At 44.5% G+C, this 27,669-nt stretch overlaps 1 protein-coding gene across 25 annotated transcripts in view; it reads left to right on the top strand.

Moving 5' to 3' along the window:
- Positions 1-27,669, top strand: part of R3HDM2 (R3H domain containing 2) — a 181,842-nt gene that overhangs the window by 148,013 nt on the left and 6,160 nt on the right. For 17 of the 25 annotated variants that reach the window (XM_030822367.1, XM_030822374.1, XM_030822378.1 and 14 more), the window contains 8 exons: positions 2,437-2,669; positions 5,998-6,167; positions 14,040-14,141; positions 16,742-16,984; positions 17,287-17,413; positions 17,650-17,810; positions 18,278-18,432; positions 19,898-19,998. In XM_030822367.1, the coding sequence (XP_030678227.1) occupies positions 2,437-2,669; positions 5,998-6,167; positions 14,040-14,141; positions 16,742-16,984; positions 17,287-17,413; positions 17,650-17,810; positions 18,278-18,432; positions 19,898-19,998 (1,292 nt within the window). The remainder of the gene's footprint in view (positions 1-2,436; positions 2,670-5,997; positions 6,168-14,039; positions 14,142-16,741; positions 16,985-17,286; positions 17,414-17,649; positions 17,811-18,277; positions 18,433-19,897; positions 19,999-27,669) is intronic. The other 8 variants (XM_012510326.2, XM_030822383.1, XM_003252774.4 and 5 more) reach the window with 1 other exon arrangement.

Genomic DNA, 27,669 nt, shown 5'->3' on the forward strand with positions numbered 1-27,669 from the left:
AATAATTCCTTCCTCTACTTGGATACTAGTCCAAAACGCTAATGATTAGAAGCTGATCTTCTCTAATTGCTTTACACCTTTCTGGCCCAGTTTATGTTTGTGAAACAAATACCTGTAAACCAAACTCCATTATCCACATTGACAATAACTATGGCAGCTCCCCAGTTCTTTGGAAGAGTCTGCTCCATTGACATGCCACAGTGAGGCCTTACTGATGTTTATTGCCACCTCTTCCACAGGCATCTCTACCCATTCCCCAGACCCAACAAGCTGGACTTTTCACCAGCACTAAATCTGCTTGTAAAAACTAATCAGCTCTGATTTTATATGAATATGAGGTGTGACTGCTCTTTGTCCTTTACCTCCATCTCTCCAGCATACACACAACCCAATCCAGTGCTCAAAATTGAATCTGGGTAGCGTTCCCTAATTATTTTTATTTGTAGAGAGGGAAAATTGATCTTTTTCCTGCCAAGACTCAACTTAGATTCTCCAAGTTTCAGGGTAGTAGTGTACTAACCCAGGTTAGTCAGATCATCAGGCAGTCTACATTTTGAGTGTTTGGTCATCACTGTCTTGGGAAAACTGGATTAGTATAGAAGTGCTGCCATTTTGGCCCTAGCTTTTCAAGGTATGTGGTTTAAAGTTGCCTTGTTCACTGTCTACCTCTAGTAGCAAGAGAAAATAAATGGCAGGATTTCCTTTTCAGTGGAAAAGGCCTTTAGGACTTGTCTTGCAAAATTCAAGCTCTAATGTCTAATGAGCAGCTTCATCTATTGCCACTGCTGTATCCCCTTACCCCACAAACACACTCATTTTTATTGAGTCCTCTTAGTGTACTTGCCTTTGTCCATTGAGATGTAGCTGTTGTCTCTCACTTCAGGTCTGGTTCTGTTCCTGGAGAGTACCTAACTTATACTTCTTTCTTGTTTCCCATTCTACTTTTGGCATTCCAAAGGAAAGGGGTAAAGCTTTGGAGAAACAGGAATATTTTTTAATTCACTAACTACATAAAAGCATTTAAGTGCTTACACACACAGACACATGCACACACACACACTCTCACTCTTGGGGTTGCAGGGAAGAATTAGCATGTTCCTAATCAGTTGTGCCAGTGTATTCTTAGCTCATCGTGATTGGCTTGACTAATACCTAAAAGAAGGACCCTAGCATGTATTTTGCCCATTTTTCCTACAGTGCCTTTGGAGTAGGTATTCTAATAAAGAAAGGTGTTTTCTTTAACATTAATGCCCTTAAGAAAAATGCCTTTCTCTATTAAAATAACTCTGAGCCTAGTGCCTTTGGGGCCAGTGGGATTAGAATGGGGTTTCCTATTTGCTTTTGATGGGATGGTGGTAAAAAGAAGGGAGCCCAAACTACAATGATTTTTTGCTTAATTATTCCTCGGTATACCTACCAAAATCTTTGTAATTGTTGTCATTTGGTTTCCTTAGGTCATTAGTTGTTGGGGATGTGGGGTATGAAAGAAAAATTGCTGGTTCTTGGTTGCTTAATGATTAAGAAGCAGTGAGAGTTCAACCAGACAGGGTTTTCAGGCCAACCTGGCTATCTTGAGGCATACAGCTGTTAATAATCATAGACAGTGATTATAACATCAAGATAACCCTGCTGTTTCCAGAGCCAAATAAGAGAGGGAGAACCCCTTTCCTTAATAGTTTTGCTTAGGGAGATAGGATTATGAATATGAAGGCAACTAGGCACAGTCAACCCCCCTGCTCCTTGCCATCCTGAGTCCCAAGAGCGTATTTGCTGAAGACTTTAGCCCTTAGAGATCCTGAAACCAATTGTTCACAGACAGTAACATGGAATTTCCACAAAACAGGTTGGATCAATCCTAGACTATCAAACTGAGTTTTCCATAGTGCCCCTTTAGTTCACTATACTCTTCTTGCAACTCCTGGAAGGGTGGCCATAAGCAGTACCTCTGCTGGCTTAGACATGTGTTATATGGAAGACCCATTGTGGGTTTTATCCGTGTCATTGGTTCCTGCCTTTTAGCAATAGCAACTTCTAGGAGTCCTTTTATTTTAAGAACTTTCAGAAGGAACTGGTACCCCTCTGTTCCCCATTATTTCTTGCATGTGTGGGATTACCCTCAGAGGGTGGGAAAGAGACCACAGCCAATCTCAGCATCATGTATATGGTTTCCCATCCACCTCTGGTCTGATGTATTAAATTAGTTGCCAGTGCACTGTCTTCCAGATTTGCCTCTGTGTTCTTTGTTACTGTACTGGATCTTGTTCTGTCTGCTCCCATCAACTCTTAGTTGGCCAGCCAACTAACAATAAGTCAGTGTCCATCCTCCCTTTAATTCTTACTCATTCTTTGTTATTGAGAGAATAGAAATGAATTATCTCCTAGCCCTTCTGCTAAAGTGGTGGGTGGGAGGTGCTCTGACCACTATGGTCTCTGCAGGGGGAACCGTGAAGGGCTGAGCCGCACCTCAAGCAGCCGCCAGAGCAGCACAGACAGCGAACTCAAATCCCTGGAGCCACGCCCTTGGAGCAGCACAGACTCTGATGGCTCTGTCCGGAGCATGCGACCCCCTGTCACCAAAGCCAGCAGCTTCAGTGGAATCTCTATTCTTACCCGAGGTGACAGCATCGGCAGCAGTAAAGGCGGCAGTGCAGGAAGGATCTCCAGGCCAGGTATTACAGCTTCTTTTCTTCCATGTCATACCCATCCCTTCTTGTTTGTCTCCTGTGAAACATCACTGATACTTACTTTTTTTTTTGAGACAGAGTCTCCTCTGTTGCCCAGGCTGGAGTGCAGTGGTATGATCTCAGCTCACTGCAACTTCCGTCTCCCAGGTTCAAGTGATTCTCCTGCCTCAGCTGCTTGAATAGCTGGGATTACAGGCTTGCGCCACCATGCCTGACTAATTTTTGTATTTTTAGTAGAGGTGAGGTTTCACCATGTTGGTCAGGCTGGTCTCGAACTCCTGACCTGAGGTGATCCACCTGCCTCAGCCTCCCAAAGTGCTGGGATTACAGGCGTGAGTCACCACGCCCAGCCCATATTTACTTTTAATAAAACATTTGTCCCAGTATAGTTTCCTGGAAACCTAATACAGCCAGGGGAAGGGACATTTGAATTTTGGATCCATTGTCCTTGCTTGGATTTAGTCCTCCTCATTTTCTTTCAAACCTTCTGCCTGATTGAAAAAAAAAAAAAGAATTAATTATGATTAGATTATTTTCTCTGATTTTCATGTAAGGTGGAACATCCATATCAGCCCAGGTCTCAAGTTATATACTAAGATGAAAATGATAGCCACTTCGTTCTACGACTCTTGAGATTGTAGAGGCTTTGTAGAGCAGAGGGAATCCTTAGAGATTAGTTGTTTGTAATTAATTGATACCAGCCAATAGGCTAGAATTTAGAGGGATGCTGCTATGGCTGCTTCTCTGGAGCTCAGTCACCGGAAAGGAGCAGACACTCCTATGTTCCACATGAAAGCTCTGTAACCACCCATCAGCTCTCCTGCTACAAAACCTTCTCCATCTATTTCTGCTGCTCTCTTAGCAGAAGGGCATTTAGACCTCTATTTCATCGTCCTCCTCCCTTTGAAGAGTTGCTTGAATCTCATCCCAGAAGTTCTGTAGTTATCCTCAGAAGACATCAGTAGTGCTGAAGATTTTGCCTCTGACCCCTAGGTCTCTGCTGCCCTTCTCTGTTACCTCCTTTCTAATTCCACTGCCTCAGCCTTTATCCAGGCTTTTATTTCCTTTTATGTAACTATGACACTGGCGCCCAAACTGATATCTCTACTCCATTCTCAGCTCTTTTTTTTATTGATTTTTTTTTTAACTTTTTCAAGAGTCAGGGTCTTGCTATCATCCAGGCTGGATTGCAGTTGCACCATCATAGCTTACTGCAGCCTTGAACTCCTGGGCCCAAATGATCCTCCCACCTCAGACTCCCAAGTAGCTGGGATTACAAACATGAGCCATTGCATCTGGTTGCTTAGCCCTTTTTAGAGCCAGTTTGCCAATCTAAAACAGATCTAAACTCATCAGTAGTCTCTTAAAAATGTTCATTTCTGCATCATCACCTGAATAGTAAAATCCAAACTACTTAATATAGCATAACTTCCTGATTCCAGTTTGCCATTGCTGTCTAATTTCCAGATCTTTCCTTCTTTCCAACCATTTCTTTTTTTTTTTTTTTTTTTTTGAGATGGAGTCTCGCTCTTGTTATGCAATGGCACGACCTCGGCTCACTGCAACCTCCGCCTCCCGGGTTCAAGCGATTCTCCTGCCTCAGCCTTTTGAGTAGCTGTGATTACAGGCACCTGTCACCACGGCTAGCTAATTTTTTGTATTTTTAGTAGAGATGGGGTTTCACCATGTTGGCCAGGCTAGTCTCAAACTTCTGATGTCAGGTGATCCACCCACCTAAGCCTCCCAAAGTGCTGGGATTACAGGCATGAGCCACAACACCCAGCCAACCATTTCTTGAATATGGCATTAGCTTTGTTTCCTCTTGGTCTTACAAGCGTCTGTCATTCTTCAACCGCAGCTTTCCTGCTGACCCCTCTTTAAATCCTTTCCTGACCCTCCCAGGAGTTTTTGCTTCCTCATCTTTGCTTTCATACAACTTTGTCGATATCACCGATGTATTCCTTATCCTTATCAGATTATAATTGTGTGGATGTCTATCTCTCATCAGAAGTTCCTGTGCTGTTGGCCGGGCATGGCGGCTCACACCTGTAATTCTAGCACTCTGGGAGGCAGAGGCAGGCAGATCACTTGAGGCCAGGAGTTCGAAACCAGCCTGGCCAACAAGGCAAAACCCCGTCTCTACCAAAAACATCAAAATTAGCTGGGCGTGGTGGTGGGTGCCTGTAATCCCAGCTACTTGGGAGGCTGAGGCAGAAGAATTGCTTGAACCTGGGAGGTGGAGGTTGCAGTGAGCCAACATTGTGCCACTGCACTCCAGCCTGGGCGACAGAGTGAGACCTTGTCTCAAAAAAAGAAAAAAGTTTCTGTGCTGTTAAGGGCAAGGACTGTGTTTCACTCATCTTTATGTCTTTAGTTCACTATACAGTGCCTGGCACATAGTAGATATTCAGTAAAAGTATGTTGTGTTGAATGAGTTCATGCCTTGGAGAGCCTAGAAATGGGGAAATTAGTTGGATAAAGGTTATGTGTATGCATGTGCCCATGTGTATGCTTGAAGTTTTCTCAGCAACTTTTTTTTTTTTTTTTTGAGACCGAGTCTTGCTCTTGTTGCCCAGGCTGGAGTGTCATGGCACGATCTCGGCTCACTGCAACCTCTGCCTCCTGGGTTCAAGCGATTCTCCTGTCTCAGCCTCCCAGGTAGCTGGGATTACAGGTGCCCACCCTCAAGCTCGGATAATTTTTATATTTTTAGTAGAGATGGAGTTTCACTATGTTGGTTGGCCAGGCTGGTCTCAAACTCCTGACCTCAGGTGATCCACCTGCCTCAGCCTCGAAAAGTGCTAGGATTACAGGCGTGAGCCACTGCGCCCGGCCCTCAGCAACTTTTATAAGAGATGTTGCAAATTGAGAAGAAAGCAAAGAGAAGACAGATCTCTCTCTCTCTCTCTCTCTAGCAAAAAGATGAATCTCTTAAGAGACCAAAAATCTGTGCCTTCCCAGGAAGTAAGCATTTATATTTTCAGCTATCTAAGTGTGATGGACAGATTCCAGACACTTCAGGGGAGGTGCTTCAGCAGCCTCACATTTTGTTCAATTTCATAACCAAACATTGACAGTCAAGGTGGTTCCTGTCCCTAGGGAGCAGAAGCCTGCAAAGAGGAGGACTGGCATCAGCAAGGCAGCTGAAATGCATCTGTGCTCATCTGTGAATCTTCAAAAGACAGTGGGGGAGGGGACAAAAGGGAATAAAGAGGAAAGGCAAAGAAAAAGTAGAGCCCTCTGACTAAGCTTCCAGGGATAATGTGTTCATGGCTGTGCTTCCAACTTTTCGTGGGTTTCTTCTTTGCCTTAGGTATGGCACTAGGTGCCCCAGAAGTGTGCAACCAAGTCACCTCATCCCAGTCTGTCCGGGGGCTTCTCCCTTGTACTGCCCAACAGCAACAGCAGCAGCAGCAGCAACTTCCTGCTCTCCCACCCACGCCTCAGCAACAGCCACCCTTGAATAATCACATGATCTCACAGGTGAGTCACCACTCAGTGTCACAGTCCTCTCCACTCTGATTCAAGCAAACTTTAGATGTACCGTCATGTCTCTTGTGCTGTGGGTGGCAGGAAGGATCAGTTTTTGGACACATGCCACTCTCTCCCCCATTTCTCATTTGTTAGTTGTAGGGAAAGAAGAACCTTGGGCAAAGGTTTTGCCAAATAACTACTGAGTCAGCTTGGGGGTTTTTTGCTTTATATTTCTTCCACTGCTTCCTGAACATTGTCAGTAGAATCTTTTATTTCATACCACATTTCTACTATACCCCATCTCCCTCTATGTCCATGTGTAATTAACAAGGCATTTTTTTTCATTACATCTATTTATGGAACTTGAAAAGATTATAACTTCCACCATCATCTGACCAACTATGTGGACCCATAAACACATATTTATGTGTTGGGGTTTGGGGAAAAAAGAAGTAACACTCAAGACCCCTGCCATACATATGCCAAGAAACACAAAGACTCCAAATGTTGTCTTTGTTTTCCATGACTCAAAAGGGCTGTATCCTTCTCCTTTTGTTGCTGGACTGGTAAATGTTGGTACCAACTAGAGTTTAAGTGAAGTTTTGCATCTGCGGAAACCAGGAAGGTCATCAGCCTAAGAATCAGGTCCTGTTCTAAACCGGAACTTCAGTATTCTGTTTTATTTATTTCTTTCAATTTTTTAAAAATGTATTGTTATTATTATTATTTTGAGACAGGGTCTTGCTTATGTTGCCTAGGCTGGTCTCAAATTTGTGGGCTCAAGTGATCCTCCCTCCTTGGCCTCCTAAAGTGCTGAGATTACAGGCATGAGCCACCACGCCTGGCCAGTGTCATTAAGGTGACTATGTTTAAAAGTCACCTTAAGGCCAGGCGTGGTGGCTCAAGCCTGTAATCCCAGCACTTTGGGAGGCTGAGGCGGGTGAATCGCCTGAGGTCAGGAGTTCAAGACCAGCCTGCCCAACATGGTGAAGCCCGGTCCCTACTAAAAATACAAAAATTAGCCAGGTATGTTGGCGGGCGCCTGTAATCCCAGCTACTAGGGAGGCTGAGGCAGGAGAATTGCTTGAACCCATGAGGCGGAGGTTGCGGTGAGCTGAGATTGCGCCACTGCTCTCTAGCCTGGGCGACAGAGTAAGACCCTGTCTCAAAAAAAAAAAATAAAAAAATAAAAAGAAAAGTCACCTTAATGCTCTGAGCAGAGCTGTGCTGAGATCTTCACTTACTCTCTTCTCACATGAATAAAGCTCTTTATGAGGAGAGCCCCATACTTTATCCTGAAGTATTCTCTGGTAGCTGGAAAGCCCATGTGTCTGCAGTCTTTTCTGCTGCAGTTTACATTCTCATTTTACCTCCCAGGCTCCCTCATCCCCCTGCTCATTAGTCCAGCTTGGCCTTAGAAATATTTCTTCCCTAGGTGTAAGAAGCAAGTCCCAAACACTAATACCCCCTGAACTAGAAACTAGAGTGCAAAGACCCCAGAATGGCCCAGTATTGCCCTATCTCAAATATTGTGAAATGAAGCTGAAATAAAGAACAGTGAAGATCTAGGAAATCCTACTTTGTGTCTGTATGTAATTCGCATGCAAGTCATTGCAGTCCTCTATCTTAGTCTAAGTCAGTTCTTTATATGGTCCTAACTTTCTTGTTCTACCACCATCTACCCCAGTAAGTCTCGTTCACTTCAGTTTACCTTGCTCCCTACTGAAGCATAGTGTTCATGTGTACTTTTCTTTGTCTGTGTCTTAATTCAAACCTGTAAGTGGGTAAACTGTGCTTCTCCTTCTGTCATCTGCTACTGTGTTTTTGTATGTGTATGACTTGCTTTTCCAAGGTCCTAATATTTTCTAGTTTTTTTTTCCCGTAAAATGTGTATTTTAATAGTCTTGCTCCCTTTTCTCCCTCTTAGTCTCCCATCTGCCGGCATCTTCCACCTATCATCTCATACCTAGAAACAGACAGCAAGAGTGGGAGAGGAATAAAGAGATAAGAGAAGAACCATTTGGGACTGAAATTTTTACAGAATGTCCAAGTGACTGGCCCTAAACCCCAATCTTCTACTCAGGTTCTGTCCCTGCTACTGGATTGTGAGGGTCAATGGGTCGATCGTTGGCATTGGCTTATCTCCTATGGGGAGTGTGGTGCCAGGTTAGGTGCTATAGCTTGGGGGTAAGGGAACACTACTTGGTGCAGTGATTCCTGTTCTCTTAGAAATTCATTCTTGAGATTAATTGTGATCACTAACTCCAAATGAAAGAATTTATCCAAGTTTTGATGCCCTGGAAGCATTTATGGAAGCTGCTAAAAATTATCCCACCATCGCACTGTATGTATCTCCTTTTTTCTTCCTCTCCACTTTTTCACCCTTCCTCTTTATTTTTTTATTCCTCTTCCTACTGCCATTTTCTTTCTTTCTTTTGCTTTCTTTTTCCCTGATTGGCCTTCAGCACTGGGGGCTCCCTAGACCAAAGTTGCTGAGCCTGGGAATAATTATTGTTCAGTTTCTAATGGTATATAACAGTGCTAGCATTAAAGAAGTGATCACGTGCACACACAAACACCACTGTGCTTACTCTAAAGCTTTTCCTGTAGAAGAAAAACTTTGAGACTGGGTGCAGTAGCTCACGCCTGTAATCCCAGCACTTTGGGAGGCCGAGGAGGGCAGATTACTTGAAGCCTGAAGTTTGAGACCAGCCTGGCCAACCTGGTGAAACAACGTCTCTACTAAAAATACAGAAATTAGCTGGGTGTGATGGTGTATGTCTGTAATCCCAGCTTCTTGGGAGGCTTCAGCCTCCTAAGCATAAGAATCGCTTGAACCTGGAAGGTGGAGGTTGCAGTGAGCTGAGATTGCACCACTGCACTCCAGCCTAGGCAACATAGTGAGACTCTGTCTAAAAAAAAAAAAAAAAAAAAAGATCTTTGAGGAAGTGTTGTTACCTTTAACTCTGTCACACAAGGCACTTGCCCCAGGTCTGGGACCAGTACTGACTAAACTATGATCTTTCCCTTCCTGGCAGGCCTCCTCTGTCCAAGCAGGCCTTCAAATTGTATGTCAGTGAAGCTCGTGAAACCAGGGGTGAGGCTGAGGATTAAAGGGCCAGGGGATCCCTTTTGCCCAATTGCTTAAAATGAAGTAGACTTCTTGAAAAGGAGTTCTCTGGGCCTCCTCTTGTCATCAGGCATCCGAGAGCCAGTGAACAAGCCCAGAATTTGCCAGTAGGTGGCAGCCACATGCCTCGGGGCCAGTCTTTTTTTTTTTTTCATTATTTATTTTTCCATAGGTTATTGGGGTACAGGCAGTACTTGGTTACATGGGTGAGCTCTTTAGAGGTGATTTGTGAGATTTTGGTGCACCTATCTCCCGAGCAGTATACACTGCACCATATTTGTAGTCTTTTATCCTTTGCCCCCCTCCCACTCTTCCCCCCAAGTCTCCAAAGTCCATTTTATCATTCTTTTTTTTTTTCTTTTGAGATGGAGTCTTGCTGTGTCACCCAGGTTGGAGTGCAGTGATGCAGTCTTGGCTCACTGCAACCTCCACCTCCCAGGTTCAAGTGGTTCTCCTGCCTCAGCCTCCTGAGTAGCTGGGATTACAGGCACGCACCACCACGCCCAGCTAATTTTTGTATTTTTAGTAGAAATTGGGGTTTCACCATGTAGGTCAGGCTGGTCTCAGACTCCTGACCTCATGATCTGCCCACCTCGGCCTCCCATAGTGCTGGGATTACAGGCGTGAGCCACTGTGCCCGGCCCATTTTATCATTCTTATGCCTTTGCATCCTCATAGCTTAGCTCCCACATATCAGTGAGAACATGTGATGTTTGTTTTTCCATTCCTGAGTTACTTCACTTAGAACAATAGTCTCCAATCTCATCCAGGTCACTGCAAATGCTGTTAATTCATTCCTTTTTATGGCTGAATAAGTATTCCACCGTGTCTATATACCACAGTTTCTTTATCCACTCATTGATTGATGGGCATTTGGGTTGGTTCCATGATTTTGCAATTGTGAATTGTGCTGCTATAAACATGCACATGCAAGTATCTTTTTTGTATAATGACTTTTTTTCCTCTGGGTAGATACCCAGTTGTGGGATTCCTGGATCAAATGGTAGTTCTACTTTTAGTTCTTTTTTTTTTTTTTTTTTTAGATGGAGTCTCACTCTGTTGCCCAGGCTGGAGTGCAGTGGCGCGATCTTGGCTCACTGCAAACTCCAGGTTCACACCATTCTCGTGCCTCAGCCTCCTGAGTAGCTAGGACTACAGGCGACCACCACTATGCCCAGCTAATTTTTTGTATTTTTAGTAGAGATGGGGTTTCACCGTGTTAGCCAGGATGGTCTCGATCTTCTGACCTCATTATCTGCCCCCCTCAGCCTCCCAAAGTGCTGGGATTACAGGCATGAGCCACTGCACCCGGCCCTACTTTTAGTTCTTTAAGGAATCTCCACATTATTTTCCATAGTGGCTGTACTAGTTTACATTCCCACCAGCAGTGTAGAAGTGTTCCCTGACACTGCATCCATGCCAACATCTACTGTTTTTTGATTTTTTGGTTATGACCATTCTTGCAGGAGTAAGGTGATATCACATTGTGGTTTTGATTTGGATTTCCCTGATCATTAGTGATGTTGAGCATTTTTTCATATATTTGTTGGCCATTTGTATATCTTCTTTTGAGAATTGTCTATTCATGTCCTTAGCCCACTTTTTGATGGGATTTTTTTTCTTACTGATTTATTTGAGTTCGTTGTAGATTCTGTATATTAGTCTTTTGTCAGATGTATAGATTGTGAAGATTTTCTCCCACTCTGTGGTTTGTCTGTTTACTCTGCTGTTGTTTGTTTGTTTTTTTTCCATGCAAAAGTTTTTTAGTTTAATTAAGTCCCAACTATTTATCTTTGTTTTTATTGCATTTGGTTTTAGGTTCTTGGTCATGAAATCCTTGCCTAAGCCAACATCTAGAAGGGTTTTTCCAATATTATCTTCTAGAATTTTTAATTTCAGGTCTTAGATTTAAGTCCTTAATCCATCTTGAGTTGATTTTTGTATAAGGTGAGAGATGAGGATCCAGTTTCATTCTCCTACATGTGGCTAGCCAATTATCCCAGCACCATTTGTTGAAAAGGGTGTCCTTTCCCCACTTTATGTTTTTGTTTGCTTTGTCAAAGATCAGTTGGCTGTAAGTATTTGGGTTTATTTCTAGGTTCTGTATTCTGTTCCATTGGTCTATGTGCCTATTTTTATACCAGTACCATGCTGTTTTAGTCACTATAACCTTATAGTATAGTTTAAAATCAGGTAGTATGATGCCTCCAGATTTGTTCTTTTTGCTTAGTCTTGTTTTGGCTATGGGGGCTCTTTTTTTGTTCCATATGAATTTTAGAATTTTTTTTTTTTTAATTCTGTGAAGAATGATGTTGGTATTTTGATGGGGATTGCATTGAATTTGTAGATTGCTTTTGGCAGTATGGTCATTTTTACAGTATTGACTCTACCCATCCATGACCATGAGATGTGTTTCCATTTGTTTGTATCATCTATGATTTCTTTCAGCAGTGTTTTGTAGTTTTCCATGTAGAGGTCTTTCAACTCCTTGGTTAGGTATATTCCTAAGTTTTGTTTAAATAAATTTCCTTATGGTTTTTCAGAGTTTCCCTGACTTTGCAGTTTGACACCCTTCAAGAAGAGAACTATAGCTGAGGATAGCTGTGGAGTAACTAAAAAAATAGCACTGCTATCATTGCCCTTCCCCAGTTAGGGGAGGCCTAAGAGGAGCATCACTTCTTCTCACTTTACTCTTTAGTCACAACTTACAAGTGTGGGGAAAACAGGCCCAGTTTTGTTTTGTTTGTTTGAGACTGAGTTTTGCTCTGTTGCCCGGGCTGGAGTGCAGTGGCGCGAGCTCAGCTCACTGCAACCTCTGCCTCCCAGGTTCAAGCGATTCTCCTGCCTCAGCCTCCTGAGTAGCTGGGACTACAGGCACGTGCCACCCTGCCCAGCTAATTTTTGTATTTTTAGTAGAAACGGGCTTTCACCGTGTTGGGCAGGCTGGTCTCGACTCAGGTGGTCCACCCACCTCAGCCTCCCAGAGTGTTGGGATTACAGGTGTGAACCACTGCAGGCAGCTATTTTTTTTTTTTTTTTTTTTTTTTTTTTTTTTTTTTTTTTTTTTACCACTTTACTGTCCTTTTACCACTTTACCGTCCCAGAATATATATGCCCTGAACCAAGATAGACCCTCCTCCAAAAGAATGAAGAGAATTGGGATAATAGAAAATGTGTATGAAAGCCACCAGTATAAGCAGCTAATACTGAACATCTTGTCCATCAGTTATATTTGGAATGCCATTGTCTTGACAGAAAATAGGTGTGCCAGTAGAGCTAAGAGTTTATTTTCAAGGCTACAGCAGCAACTCTTCCATGTCACACAGTGGATTCTCAATAATTTTACCTAACCAAAATTACTTACATTTTATTTAATTCAGATATCAGGTCCTCTGCTGAGACCTCCAGAGTATTCTCCTCTTTGGGGAGTCTTCTAATTCCTGTACTCTGCCTCCTGAACTGTTAGTCTCTTCTGTGAAAGAAACTCTGGAGATGTGTGGCAGGAGAGGATATTGATACCATGGCCCCACACATCTTATTGCTCTAAATGTGGAGGGAGGAGCCTGTGGAAGGTGCTTGGATAATTCTGCTTGACTTCTTCCTTCACCTCCTCCCCACTACTAGAGTGGAGTGGAAAGAACCTATGCCAGGCAGAACTAGATTTCAATCTCAGCTCTGCCATATTAACTGTGGAAGCCTAGATGAGTGATTTAATTTATCTGAGCCTTTTTTAATTGCAAATACAAGTTATATCTCCCTATAGGATTCTTGTGTGAGGCTGTAATGAGACAATGTATGTAATAAGATAATATATACAAATGTTATTTTCCCCCCTTCCTTGCCTCTCTCCTTCTCTCATCTCTCCTACCACCAGGGACTATGACTGGAGAACTGATGAGGTGATCAAAATGCCTGGAGGGGAAGAAGGGAAGGAAAAAATAATAACTACCCACCAGTTGATTTAGAACACTCTATGTTCCTAGTAAACAAATCCTCCTGCTTGAGGCTAGTGAAGGGGGACTGAAGGGACAAAAACTAAAGCTAAGCTATTTATATTTTATTCCTAAATCCTTCCTGTTTGCTTGGGGGGAGTGGAGGTGGATTTTTCATATTGCTGTCACAGCCTGGAGGAGCAATCATGGAGTGGAAGGAAGTAGCCAGAAGCAGGCACGATCTTGGGTGTTTTTTCCTTCTCTGCCCTTGGGAGGGAGATGATCCTTGTGAATGAGTATTTCCTCTAGGAGAGCTGTGGTGTGAAATCAAGGAGCAGCTGAGCCAGACCTTGGATGACCCTTCCTGCAGAAGCAGTGCAGCAGTGCAGACAGAAATCCCTTCTCAAGTGGGCAGTCAAGGAGGGTTATGATCATGCTCCCCAGGAATTGTGTGTTCAGAAAAACTGCTTTGGGAAAAGCTGTATTTGGAATCAGACAGCAGACCCTGACCCTGAGAGTCCTCAGATTGCTCACAACAGCTGCAGAGCTCTGAATGGCTAATGGGGAAGGGAGTGCAGCAGGTCTCCCCTGATAAGAGAGATTGCCTGTTTGTCAAAGAGATGTTAAATCTTCAAGCTGTCCCAGGCTTGGTCACCTACCTGCTCAACAGTCATGCTACTCATGTGAAATTTCTTCTATGATTATTAACCTTATTGTTCCTTCCCTTTCCCTCCCCATCTCTGCCCACTCCCCCCCCCACCCCGCTTCCCACCTCTCTTTTCTCTTCCCTTTTCCACATGCCTCTCTGCTGGTCCACAGCCAGTCCCGGCTCTGCAGCCCTCTCCGCAGCCTGTTCAGTTCTCTCCAAGCTCCTGTCCCCAAGTCCTTCTGCCAGTCTCTCCGCCCCAGCAGTACAACATGGTATAAACTCCATTCCCCCTTTTTGTCTTGTCCATGTGTGGCCTGTATCTGTGGGTATGTCTGGGTCTGTCTGTGATGGCCTTGTAAGCATGTGGTGCTTTTGGAGGGCATATTGAAAGCTATTTCTTCTTGAGGGGCCAGCACAGGCTGAACTATACTCCATGCTAATGGCCTCATCACAGCACATCAAAAGATGCTTAAATGTAAGACAGAGGAACACTGTGTTCCCCCGAGTTTCAGGACAGAGAATGAAATTGGATGTTGGTATAACCTAGGCTCCTCATCTCTACCATGTACATCCTAAATCTAATTTGCTCCCTAGGCATGTCTGAGGAACCTAGTTTCTTCTATACAGAATGGTTCTCTATAATTTCCTTTAAAAATAAAAACACAGACTGGGCGTGATGGCTCACACCTGTAATTCCAGCACTTTGGGAGGCCAAGGTGGGTGGATCACCTGAGGTCAGGAGTTCGAAACCAGCCTGCCCAACATGGTGAAACCCCATGTCTACCAGAAAATACAAAAATTAGCTGGGCGTGGTGGCACACACCTGTAGTCCTAGCTACTCGAGAGGCTGAGGCAGGAGAATCGCTTGAACCTGGGAGGCTGAGGTTGCAGTGAGCCAAGATCGCACCACTGCACTCCAGCCTGGGCAACAGAACAACATTCCGTCTCAAAAAAAAAAAAAAAAAAAAAAATGCAATTGCAGACTTCTCTGGTATCACTGGCAAAAACTTAAACTGTTCCCCTGTTTTACCATGTCAGTTTATATTTTAAAGATCCTCATCCACTGCATAGCACATGCTGTTTAAATCGTTTGTACTCTACAAATCCTTTGAAGATCTGATTTGCCTCATAGTTGATAACTTCCATCATAGTTGTAGGAGCCCTGAATTGTTTTGCTCTGTCTTAACATCTGCTTTTTCACTAGAATCCTCTCCCTCCTCCTACCTCTTATTTCCATTTTGATTGTCCTGGAATATTGAGTTCAAAATAATATGCAGTCCAGTTCACTTGTCATCTGTTCCTGCCCAATAAGTAGCAAAACAGCTAACTTGAAGATCAGATCCCTGAAAATGGAATGAAACTACAGAAAAGCATTGTCTTTTGGTTTCTGCTAGTTGTGTGTGTGTGTGTGTGTGTGTGTGTGTGTGTGTGTGTGTGTGTGTGTGAATTACTGTCCAGGGAGCAGAAGGGAAAAGGAAGCTAACAAACTCTAACCTATCACCATGCGAGTGAGAGATGGAACACCATCACCCTTGCTGCTTAGGAAAGACAGCTGAGAGAGAAGGCAATTACAGCCTGGCCAGTCAGTCTTATCCTCCAGCTTAGCCACTCACTCTGCCCTCCTTTTGGAGGTGAGAATTGGAAGTAGTTTCTGAAGGGCAGGAGAACTCTAGGCTAGTGTCAGAGAACAAAGGTGGAAATGACCTCCAGAGGGAGTAAGGAGATAAGCAGCAGGAGTGGGAGCCCCCAGTCTTGCTGCTGCATAGGCAGAGCTGTGAAGGCACATGAACCTAGCTACCCATGGTCCACTCAAGGTGTTATCTGGGTCCTTTATTAAAAAAACAGGATTTGTGGCAATGTAGGGGCCTTTTTATGGTTGGGGGCATAAGGAAGACAGGAAATGGAAAGACTCTTTAATCTTTTTCGTTAAGCCGCTAGTTTGTCCTGTTTTTTCTATATACAATAATTGTGTCATTGCTCTCATCTCCCAAGGACTAACCCTAACAACAATCATAGGCCAGGCACGGTGGCTCACACCTGTAATCCCAGCACTTTGGGAGGCTGAGGCAGGCTGATCACTTGAGTTCAGGAGTTCAAGACCAGCCTGGCCAACATGGTGAAATCCCGTCTCTACTAAAAATACAAGAATAAGGCTGGTGCAGTGGCTCACGCCTGTAATCCAAACGCTTTGGGAGGCTGAGGCAGGTGGATCCACCTGAGGTCAGGAGTTTGAGACCAGCCTGGCCAACATGGTGAAACCCCGTCTCTACTAAAAATACAAAAAAATTAGCTGGGTATGGTGGTGCATGCCTGTAATCCCAGCTACTTGGGAGGCTGAGGCAGGAGAATTGCTTGAACCCGGGTGGCAGAGGTTGCAGTGAGCCGAGACTGCACCATTGCACTACAGCCTGGGCGACAAGAACCAAAACTCCGTCTCAAAAAAAAAAAAAAAAAAAAAAAAAAACAACAAGAATTAGAATTAGCCGGGTTTGGTGGCAGGAGCCTGTAATCCCAGCTACTCAGGAGGCTGAGGCACGAGAATTGCTTGAACCTGGGAGGCGGAGGTTGCAGTGAGCTGGGATTGAGCCACTGCACTCCAGGCTGGGCAACAAAATGAGACTGTGTCTCAAAAAAAAAAAAAAAACACACAGTTATAATCAGGGTCACCATTGTTACCTCATATGTGATAGAGAGACTGGCTCTGGAGTTGGACTTCAACAGCTATTCAATTCATAGCACAGCACAGAGGTAGGACTATCCCCCATTGTTTTAAAGAAGGTTGTAAAAAGCATTGCTATTTCTGTCTATGTTGAAGCCAAAGACATGAGGTTTGATACAGCCCCAATCCTTGCGTCTTATACTCTCTCAACAGGCAGATGACCTCAGCAACCCCTTTGGACAAATGAGCCTTAGTCGCCAAGGTTCTACTGAAGCAGCTGACCCATCTGCAGCTCTATTCCAGACCCCACTTATCTCCCAGCACCCTCAGCAGACTAGCTTCATCATGGCTTCCACGGGTCAGCCCCTCCCCACTTCCAACTATTCCACCTCCAGCCATGCACCACCTACTCAGCAAGTTCTGCCACCGCAGGGGTACATGCAGCCCCCTCAACAGGTGAGCAGCTCCAGTTCCCAGCTTAAATCACTTAATTCAGTTTGTCTAGTATTATACTTTCTTTATTCCTCTAATTTAGACAGACCAGAGGGAATACCTCTCCCTACCTTGCACTTGAGAGTTGTTCTAGCCAGAAAGTCTTCTTTCTGTATAACATAAATCCTTGTTTTACTGCAATTGCAGGTCCAAAATATCTCCGTTTACATATTTCTGGCCATCAATCTTGAGGCATTTATAGTAGTATGCTGATGTTGCGGCTGAATTTTAGGGACTTCTCACACATCTGTCTCCTCTCACCATAGATCCAGGTTTCTTACTATCCCCCTGGACAATATACTAACTCCAACCAGCAATATCGACCTCTCTCTCACCCGGTGGCCTATAGCCCCCAACGTGGTCAGCAGCTGCCTCAGCCATCCCAGCAGCCTGGTAAGAGAAACCACTGGTTTAAGAAGGCAGTGAATAAGGGAAGGGCACACCAGGAAAGAAGGTAGTATTTTCTCCATTAAAATGAAGGTGGGTCTAGGGGCAGGAATGATTAGGGTCCTAAGAACAGACCTATGCTCTCCAGAAAAAGATAAAATAGGATGGAGAAGGAAATTACAGATAGAGTGTGACCTCCTAAACATTCATACTAATGTATTTTCTGCCTTGCCCATCTCTAGGTTTACAGCCCATGATGCCTAACCAGCAGCAGGCGGCTTACCAAGGCATGATTGGGGTCCAGCAGCCACAGAACCAGGGCCTGCTCAGCAGCCAGAGGAGCAGCATGGGGGGCCAGATGCAAGGCCTGGTGGTTCAGTACACTCCACTGCCTTCTTACCAAGTGGGTGCATTCTGCATTGGGAAGGATCACCCCAGTCCTTGGCATGAGGAAAAGGAGAGACTCCCAGGGTCATCCATACTAAAAACTCCAATACTAAAATATTGTCTACTTTCCCCTAGAATTTTTAGGGTTTTTTCCTATGACGGAAAGCCAATGGAGTTTGAGAAGAATCTTTAAATTGTTTGGTCTTTATACAGCCATGGAATGAGTATATGCCCAGGAAAGTAGTGGCTAAAGGAAATCAGGCTCCTTTCTTTATGTCAGATGCCCAAGGGCGGTATTTGAAGAAGGCAGAAATAGAGACAGCTCTGGAAACATTTTCTTTAGGCAGATGGGGAGAACAGGAGGAGGATCTAAGGTAGGGAAGGAAGTTGTAATGCCCTGATCTCGTGATGACTAGGCTGTTTCTGCATGAGCTCAATGTGAATGCGAATGTGAGTAGTCATGCTCTTCTCTTTCTCAACCAGGTTCCAGTGGGTAGTGACTCGCAAAATGTGGTCCAGCCGCCTTTCCAGCAACCCATGCTGGTCCCTGTGAGCCAGTCTGTGCAAGGAGGTCTCCCAGCAGCGGGGGTACCAGTGTACTATAGCATGATCCCACCTGCTCAGCAGAACGGTACAAGGTGAGGACTCCCAGAGAGCCAGGACATCTCCCATAGACCTTCAGCAATGGTTGCATCATGGTTTTGTTTCCACTGGCCTAAGAAAGGCAGGGGTAAAGATCCCAGTAGTGCCCTAAAGCAGGTAGAATATGAGGGAGTTCATTCTCCTTTTCACTTATTGATTTGACATTTGCATAAGAGGTTATCAGCAGAAAAAAATTCCTGCTTCAGAGACTTATAATTTATGATTACGTCCATTTTTATGTTTCAAAAGAATGGGACTCAGTACTAGAGGATAGAGATTGCTCATCAAGAGAAGAAATTTTTTTGGACTGTGATGTGTAAATTGTTCTGTGTACCTCTGTTTATCAATGAAACTGATGGTGTGTCTATTTCTGTATCTATTTATATATAACTGAATATAGGTCATAGTGGATAGAATTTTTAGTGGTAGAAGTCACTTTAGAAATCATCTAGTCCACTCCTCCCGTTTTATTTTTCTCTCGTTTTTAAATGAGGAAATTCCAGCTAGGGCTGTTAAAAAATTTACCTAAATTCACGTAGCTAGTTAGAGGCAGAGGTGGAACAAGAACTGGAGTCTGGGCAACTCCATGTGTTTCTGTATGCCTGTCTCCCAGTATATGTGCATTTACCTTTGTCTTTTTCTATATATGTCTCCAGGTTGTTTTGAGTTTTGTGGAGTTTTTTTTTTCTATTTGTCTTTATGTGACTGTATTTGTTTTTTACTTTTCTTTTCTTTTTGAGATGGAGTTTTGCTCTTGTCACCCAGGCTGGAGTGCAATGACAATCTCAGCTCACTGCAACCTCTACCTCTTAGGTTCAAGCAATTCTCCTGTCTCAGCCTCCTGAGTAGCTGGGACTACAGGTGTGCGCCACCATGCCCAGCTAATTTTTGTATTTTTAGTAGAGACGGGGTTTCACCATGTTGGCCAGGTTGGTCTTGAACTCCTGACCTCATGATCTGCCTGCCTTGGCCTCCCAAAGTGCTGAGATTACAGGCATAAGCCACTGCACCTGGCTGACTTTTTTTTTTTAGGTCAAAAATAATTAGCAATCCTTAGTTTTTGTGTTGTTTTTTTTTACCCATCTCTTTATAGCACTCTGTGTCTGTGTCTGTGACACTCTCTTTGTCTGTGTTTCTGTTGTGTTTCTTGAAATCTGTGTGTGTGCATATGTGCATGTATGTGTGTCTGGTGTTTCCAGTGTTGGGAAGAGCATGTGTCACTAACATTCCATCTGTAGCACTGATTAGCAGCTTCCTAATTGAAAGATGATCAAGTACAAATACATATAATTAACTTTGAACTGATGAGTGATTTTAGAAATTGCATGGCAAATTGGTCTGAGCATGGCTTGAAGCTGCCTCTGCTTCCCATAGGGGAGGACCAGGAAGCAGCAGCTGTTTGCCAGGAGCTGTGTTCGTCCCTCTACTGCTTCACCACTCCTCTCTTCTCTGTCTTCCCAGCCCTTCTGTAGGGTTTCTGCAACCCCCTGGCTCTGAGCAGTACCAGATGCCTCAGTCTCCCTCTCCCTGCAGTCCACCACAGATGCCACAGCAGTACTCAGGTAAGAGGATAAAAAATTGTGGGTCTTGGGCACTGGCAAGAGCAAACATTGCTGAAGGGCTTATGCTCTAGAGCTGGGAAGGGCAAAAAGAGTTCAGGTATTGGGTCTGTCCCCACTGTGACTCCATCACAAACTAAAAACAAAGTCTTAGCTGGTGTTTTCCAAGAGTAGTGAAGCTGACCTCTCAAGATGACACTGGGGCCAGGCACACTGGCTCACACCTGTAATCCCAACACTTTGGGAGGCCAGGGCAGGAGGATCACTTGAGCTGAGGAGTTTGAGACCAGCCTGGTCAACATAGCAAGACTTTGACTCTACTAAAAAAACTTTTTTAAAAGGCCAGGCGTGGTGGCTCACACCTGTAATCCCAGCACTTTGGGAGGCCAAGGCGGGTGGATCACTTGAGCCCAGGAGTTTGAGACCAGCCTGGCCAACATGGCAAAACCCCATCTCTACTAAAAATACAAAAATTAGCCAGGCATGATGGCGCACACTTGTCATCCGGCTACTCAGGAGGCTGAGGCATGAGAATCACTTGAACCTGGGAGGCAGAGGTTGCAGCTCATGCCACTGCATTCCAGCCTGGGCAACAGAGCAAGACTCCGTCTCAAAAAAAAAAAAAAAATTATGGCCAGGTGCGGAGGCTCACGCCTGTAATCCCAACACTTTGGGAGGCCAAGATGGGCAGATCACCTGAGGTCAGGAGTTCAAGACCAGCCTGGCAAACATGGTGAAACCCCACTTCTATTAAAAATACAAAAATTAGCTGGGCATGGTGGCGTGCACCTGTAATCCTAGCTACTCGGGAGGCTGAGGCACAAGAAATGCTTGAACCTGGGAGGTGGAGCTTGCAGTGAGCCGAGATCGTGCCACTGCACTCCAGTCTGGGCAACAAAGCGAGACTCCGTCTCAAAAAAAAAAAAAAAAAAAAGCCAAGTGTGGTGATGCGCCCAGTAGTCACAGCTACTCAGGAGTCTGAGGGGAATGATCGCTTGACCTGGGAGGTTGAGGCTGTAAGGAGCTGGCATCGTGCCATTGCACTCCAGCCTGGATGGACCCAGATAGGGAGTGGGACCCTGTCTCTAGGGGAAAAAAAAATGAAATGACATTGGTTGCCTCAGCCCTGAAAAGCTATGTCTCTGAATTCTTAGTTTTCTTTGTTTTTCTTTTTTCTTTTTCTTTCTTTCTTTTTTTTTTTCTGAATCTAGCACTATACTCACATGCCTTTGGGTCATGAAATGAAGACACAGAAGACCTGTGTCTTCTGTACTTATCCTTCGTATAGACAGCATTTCTTTTCTCTTGGGAGGGTGAGGGAAGTTGATAAAATTCTTTTTAACTTAGAGCTTAGATTTGTTTAGCAGCTTTTGTTGTGTGCTCACATACATTGTAACATTTTACTTCTCACCATAACTTTGTGAGGAGGAAATTTAAAACTCAAAGAAATTAAATGACTTGCCTAAAGTCACAATCCTCTAACTTGAATTTGGGTCTTTTGACTTTCTGCATCCCATACTCAGTCTTCAACACATTTTCTTTTTTTATTTTATTTTATTTTATTATTATTATACTTTAAGTTTTAGGGTACATGTGCACAACGTACAGGTTTGTTACACATGTATCCATGTGCCATGTTGGTGTGCTGTACCCATTAACTCGTTATTTAGCATTAGGTATATCTCCTAATGCAATCCCTCCCCCCTCCCCCCACCCCACAACAGTCCCCGGAGTGTGATGTTCCCCTTCCTGTGTCCATGTGTTCTCATTGTTCAATTCCCACCTATGAGTGAGAACATGTGGACTGAGTCTTCAACACATTTTCAACACATTTTTTTACTCAATTTCTTTCTCTCCAGTGGAAAATAAATGGACATCATGTTACACAGCTAAGGGCCCTCTTTGGAGAGGCCAGCCATTCCAAGTTAATAAGTTTATGCCATGCAGCCTTTCACTGCCTTTGCCAAGAATTCCCCTAACACGCAAGTACAGCTGCCCTTGTTTGTATCCCTTTCACCCTACCCTCAAATAGCAGTACACTGCAGTTAAAGAAACTTTAGGGGGCTGTGTGTAGTGGTACACACCTATAATCCCAACACTTTGGGAGGCCAAGGCAGGAGAATTTCTTGAAGCCAGGAGTTCCAGACAAGCATGGGCAACAAAGCAAGACCCTATCTCTACAAAAAATTTAAAAATTAGCTGGGCATGGTGGCATGTGCTTTTAGTTCATCCCAGCTACTTGAGAGGCTGAGGCAGGAGGATCACTTGAGCCCAGGTGTTTGAGGCTGCAGTGAGCTATGATGGTGCCACTGCATCATGGTGATGTCACCCTGTCATCATGGAGAGCAAGACCCTGTCTCAAAAAAAAAAAGGCCGGGTGCGGTGGCTCACGCTTGTAATCCCAGCACTTTGGGAGGCCGAGGCAGGCGGATCACGAGGTCAGGAGATTGAGACCACGGTGAAACCCCGTCTCTACTAAAAATACAAAAAATTAGCCAGGCGTGGTGGCAGGTGCCTGTAGTTCCAGCTACTCGGAGAGGCTGAGGCAGGAGAATGGCGTGAACCCGGGAGGCGGAGCTTGCAGTGAGCCGAGATTGCGCCACTGCACTCCAGCCTGGGCGACAGAGTGAGACTCCGTCTCAAAAAAAAAAAAAATCTGGAAGGAAGGAAGTCTTTTGTTTCTTCTTTTCTTTTTTTTTTTTTTTGAGACAGAGTCTTGCTCTGTCACCCAGGATGGAGTGCAGTGGTGCAATCTTGGCTCACTGCAACCTCCATCTCCCAGGTTCAAGCAGTTCTCCTCCCTCAGCCTCCTGAGAAGCTGGGACTACAGGCGCCTGCCACCATGCCTGGCTAATTTTTGTATTTTTTTTTTGTAGTAGAGGCGGGGTTTCATCATGTTGGCCAGGCTGGTCTTGAACTCTTGACCTCAGGTGATCCGCCTGCCTCAGCCTCCCAAAGTGCTAGGATTACAGATGTTGAGCCAGTTTCCCAGCCCAGCTGGGAAGGAAGTCTTTTTTTTTTTTTTGAGACAGGGTCTCTATCTGTCGCCCAGGCTGGAGTGCAGTGGCACGATCTCAGCTCACTGCAGCCTCCGCCTCCCGGGTTCAAGCAATTCTCTTGCCTCCCAAGTAGCTGGGATTACAGATGCATGCCACCACACCTGGCTAATTTTTAAATTTTTGGTAGAGATGGCGTTTCACCATGTTGGCCAGGATGGGCCTGATCTCCTGACCTCATGATCTGCCCACCTCGGCAGGAAGTCTTAATTTAGCCTCCAACCATCTCCTTTCCACTCTATTGTGGGAATGTCAGAGTGCCCTCTTCTGGTAAGAGGGAGATGTTTTGTCAATTTTCCCCATTTAGAAATGGAATATTTTCACTTGAAGATTTTTTGTACCCTCACTATGTTGGATGCTGTGGAGTAGATTCCAGAATTAATCTTACTTATTAGACATGATCAGTTCTTACCTTTAAGGAGCAATGACTTCCAGGCCAGGCATGGTGTCGCATGCCTGTAATCCCATCACTTTGGGAGGCCAAGGACGGTGGATCACTTGAGGCCAGGAGTTCGAGACCAGCCAGCCTGGCCAACATGGCAAAACCCCATCTCTTCTAAAAATACAAAAATTAGCCAGGCATGAGGGTGCACATCTGTAATCCCAGCTACTTGGAAGGCTGAGGCATGAGAATCGCTTGAACCCAGGAGGCAGAGGTTGCAGTGAGCCGAGATTGCGCCACTGCACTCCAGCCTGGGCAACAGAGCGAGACTGTCTCAAAACAACAAAACAAAAAAAGGAGCAATGACTTCTGCCTTCATACAGGCTAAGGCTTTTAATTCAAAAGTCCTTAACTTTTATTATGTTATTGGTCTCTCTGGCTGTTTTTCCTAGTGTCTGTCAGGGGCACTTGGCCTTAAAATTTCCAGTGGGGTATAGATATTGCAGAAACCAGCTGCAAGAAGCACTGTAGCCTGTGGTGGTGCTGGGTACTGCAGGGCATTTTTTCTCCTGCATGTACACGTAGGTATACTTTATGTGCATTTTTGTGTGTATCCTTTGTGGTATGTCCTTATATCTTTTGGGTCACTGTGGTTACATCTATTCATCTTCAAATGCAACGTCTTTGAACCATAAACAAATCAAGTGAAAAGAATTTTTCATTACCTACTCTGACTGTCATACTAGGTTAATTTAAGTAAACTAAAACAACAGTTCTGGAAGTTGGCAACACTAGAAATCTGGACTAGGGTTAGTAGAAAGAGATAATTAATGTAGGCTTCCCACATCAAAAGAAATGGGGAATCCCTCTTTATCATCTGTTTTCCTTGCTTCTTTGGAATTTTCTCAGTTTTATCTCCTTTGTTCCTAGTTACCTGGTTGATCCTAGGCTTCTGACTGACCCCTTGTACTTTTCCTAGTGGGACCTTGTGTTCTACCCATATCCTCTAAAATACTGTATTCACCATATGGATTTTATAGGTCTTTAATCCCTGCTTGTGGAAATCTAAGAGGAGGTGGAAAAAGGGAAACAAGTGCTTCTTGTGCCTCATTTACCCTATACTGAAAAGATAGACAGCAGGCATAACCCACAAGGGCCCCTCTGTCACCTTCAGAGGACAGTTGCCCGCCCTTCTGTCATGTAGCAACATGGTCACTTTTCCAAAAATAAAGGCAGGGATTAGGATTGGCTGTTCCTGGAACAACTGTTCTGGTTTATTAATACATTTTTGTAGTTGCCCTGTTTACCCCCACGCCTGAACTTTAATTCCTTCACTATAGTAGGAGACATAACTCTAACCCCAGGAAAAACTTCTCCCATTAAAATAATGAGTTGCAGGTCCCTTGAGGTTTCTACAGGGGTGCTTGTCTGGGGAAGATGCACACAGACATGAAATGGCAGTGATACCTATACAGAGACACCCAACTCACAGTGACACAGCAGCATGGACAGAGTGAAATGCATACAGAAATAGCCTCTCACATATTTACTGGCTCATTGTTTAGCTGAGGGGTTTCCAAAGCTGAGACTGCTCTTTCATCTTCCATTTAGTGAAGATATCCTACTCCCCCACCAAAAAAGGGAAAAATACCAAGATATTATTGGATTCTATCTTTTAATTTGGGAAAGATGCCTGTGGATTTTATTTCTCCAAACAATTCCTTTCCATAGATGTGATTTCTGGTGGTAAGAAGCCTATCGGTCTTCTACCTCAGTGATTTAAAAAAACAAAAAAACAAAAACGAAAAACAATTCTGCCAGACATAAATGTCATCTGTTTGTATTTATGCGGTTTGCTGTGCCCAATCGACCTTTCTGCCCAGGTTTAATGATGCCACTTAAAAAGCCATTCACATGTCCCCTCTCCTTTCAGAGCTTTCAAGCTGAAATTGATTTCCTTATTCAACCCCCCTCTCCCCCTTCCCACCGGCTGCCAACCCATGCTCCTTCCCCAAACCTGATTATATGGAAGTGCTGTCACTGGGCAGCGGTTTTTTGTTGTTTTTTTTTTTGCCACGTCTATTAAGAAGTAGCGACAGTTCAGCTGCTAACAGATGCCACCTGCTTTGGGCTCGAGGAAGAGAAACATAAAAATCAGCTCATCAGTGGAGTAGTGCTCTGTGTCCTCAGCTAAGTGAAGGAACAATGCTTCAGGCCAGCAGGGGAGGACTCAGTGTGAGGAGGAGCTCAGGACAGAGGCTGCAACTAAAAACCCTGGCTTTGTTTTTGTTGGGATCAGAAATAAATAATATGAGGACTTTGTTTTCTTTCCCTCTCCCTGTGACCTCCCTAATAGCTCCTTATGGCTACCTGCTGGTATTAGAGCTTCCACTGCCTTGCTTATGCTTATTCCTCCACACTCACCCCCTTCTCCACCTTTCCTGGCCCAGGGCATTAGGCTCAGATTATGAGCTACTTTCTAGAAAAACAATACATTTAATTATTCTTACATTGGACCCTCAGGTAGCAATGAGGTATTTGAATACCTTCTAGAAAAACAATAGATTTAATTATTTTTACAGTAGACCCTCAAGTAGCAATGAGGTATTTGAATAAGGTCAATTGCAATTTTGTTGGTAGAGGATGTTGAAGCAGGTGAGCGATTCTTAGGATGGGGAAATAAAATGCCCAGAAAAACTACAGTAAGGGGAGAGTTGTTAAATGCATGACACTCCACAACTGTGCAGTTTTCCTATGGCCCTACTACAACCTATGCCCATGAATACTCTATCTACCTTGGCAGGAGATGGGGATATGTGAGCCTATTGCACTGAGTATTTGTGCTCTCTGATTGGATGAACCCTAGAGGGTCAGGGGTACAAATGGTCTGGGGAATATGATATGACAGATGCTGTCTCCTGAGCTTCTCTCTCAGACCTCCCACCATTTCTTTTCCTTTCTTTTGACTGGTACTACCTGAGAAAAACAATCACACTCACTTCCCAGCATGACTGGTGCCCAGGGCAGAGGCTGCAACATTTCCCATTATAGGAAGCAATTTGATGACAGCAGCAGTGGCAGCCCTGGAGCATCGAGCCATGAAAACAGCAGCATTGCAGCAGGTTTTCAAGCTAGTAACCCCCAATTCCCATTTTTCCACCACCACCCACATGTGAACTCAGCTTCAACAGGAATATAGCCTGGGAGGTCAGGAATAAACCCTCACTCTAGATAATCCGTTGCGGGGAAGCAGAGCGCTAGCCCATCCCTCCCAGCAGGGACCGTCCATCAAACTGCTTGACCCTGACTCTTTACCTTGCTTTTCACCATGAAGATTTAGGTCTTAATGTTCCTCCTTATTAAGGCCTTCCCTTCTCCCACCCTGTGGGAGGATAAGTCTATCCATGGTTGCCAGTGCCAAAACCCCAAGGTCGCATTCAGTCAGCCACCTGAACCTGTCAGTGTAACCTTCAGAGGGTCTGACTTTCACTCCATTCCTGCTGGCATTGCCCTAATTTCAAATCTCTTCATTCTGTTTCAGCAGGCTTTTTTTTTTTTTTTTTTTTTTGAGACAGGGTCTCATTCTGTCACCCAGTCTGGAGTGCAATGGCATAATCACGGCTCACTGCAACCTCAACCTCCCAGGCTCAAGTGATCCTCTCACCTCAGCCTCCTGAGCTGCTGAGACTACAGGTGCATGCCACCATGCCCAGCTAATTTTTGTATTTTCTGTAGAGATGGGGTTTCACCATGTTGCCCAGGCTAGTCTTGAACTCCTGGGCTCAAGCAGTCCACCTGCCTCGGCTTCCCAAAGTGCTGGGATTACAGCCATGAGCCACTGTGCCCGATCTTCAGTAGCTTCCTAAATGGTCTTTCTTGCTGTTAGTCTCTCTCCCTAGCTATCCTACATTTGGCCGTTTGAGTTAGCTCTCCAAAGCATAGCTCTCCCAACACCTACAGGATAAAGTCCAAACATCTTACCAGAATGTGCTTCAAACTCTGACACCAACTATTTGTTTAATGTCTGACTCTTTAATAGACTGTCCATTCTATCAGGGCAGGGACAGCCTTGTTTTTTGTACACTCAGTGCCCAACATAGGAACTAGCACGTAGCAAATGTTCAATAAGAGTTTGTTAAATAAACGTGTCTCATCTCCTACTGCTTCCCCTATATGGCCCCTGTGGCTTAGCACCTTGAATCATTTGTCAGTTCCTGAATATGACATACATCTCCA

This window comes from Nomascus leucogenys, chromosome 11 (genome assembly GCF_006542625.1).
Source record: "Nomascus leucogenys isolate Asia chromosome 11, Asia_NLE_v1, whole genome shotgun sequence".
Classification (NCBI taxonomy): domain Eukaryota; kingdom Metazoa; phylum Chordata; class Mammalia; order Primates; family Hylobatidae; genus Nomascus; species Nomascus leucogenys.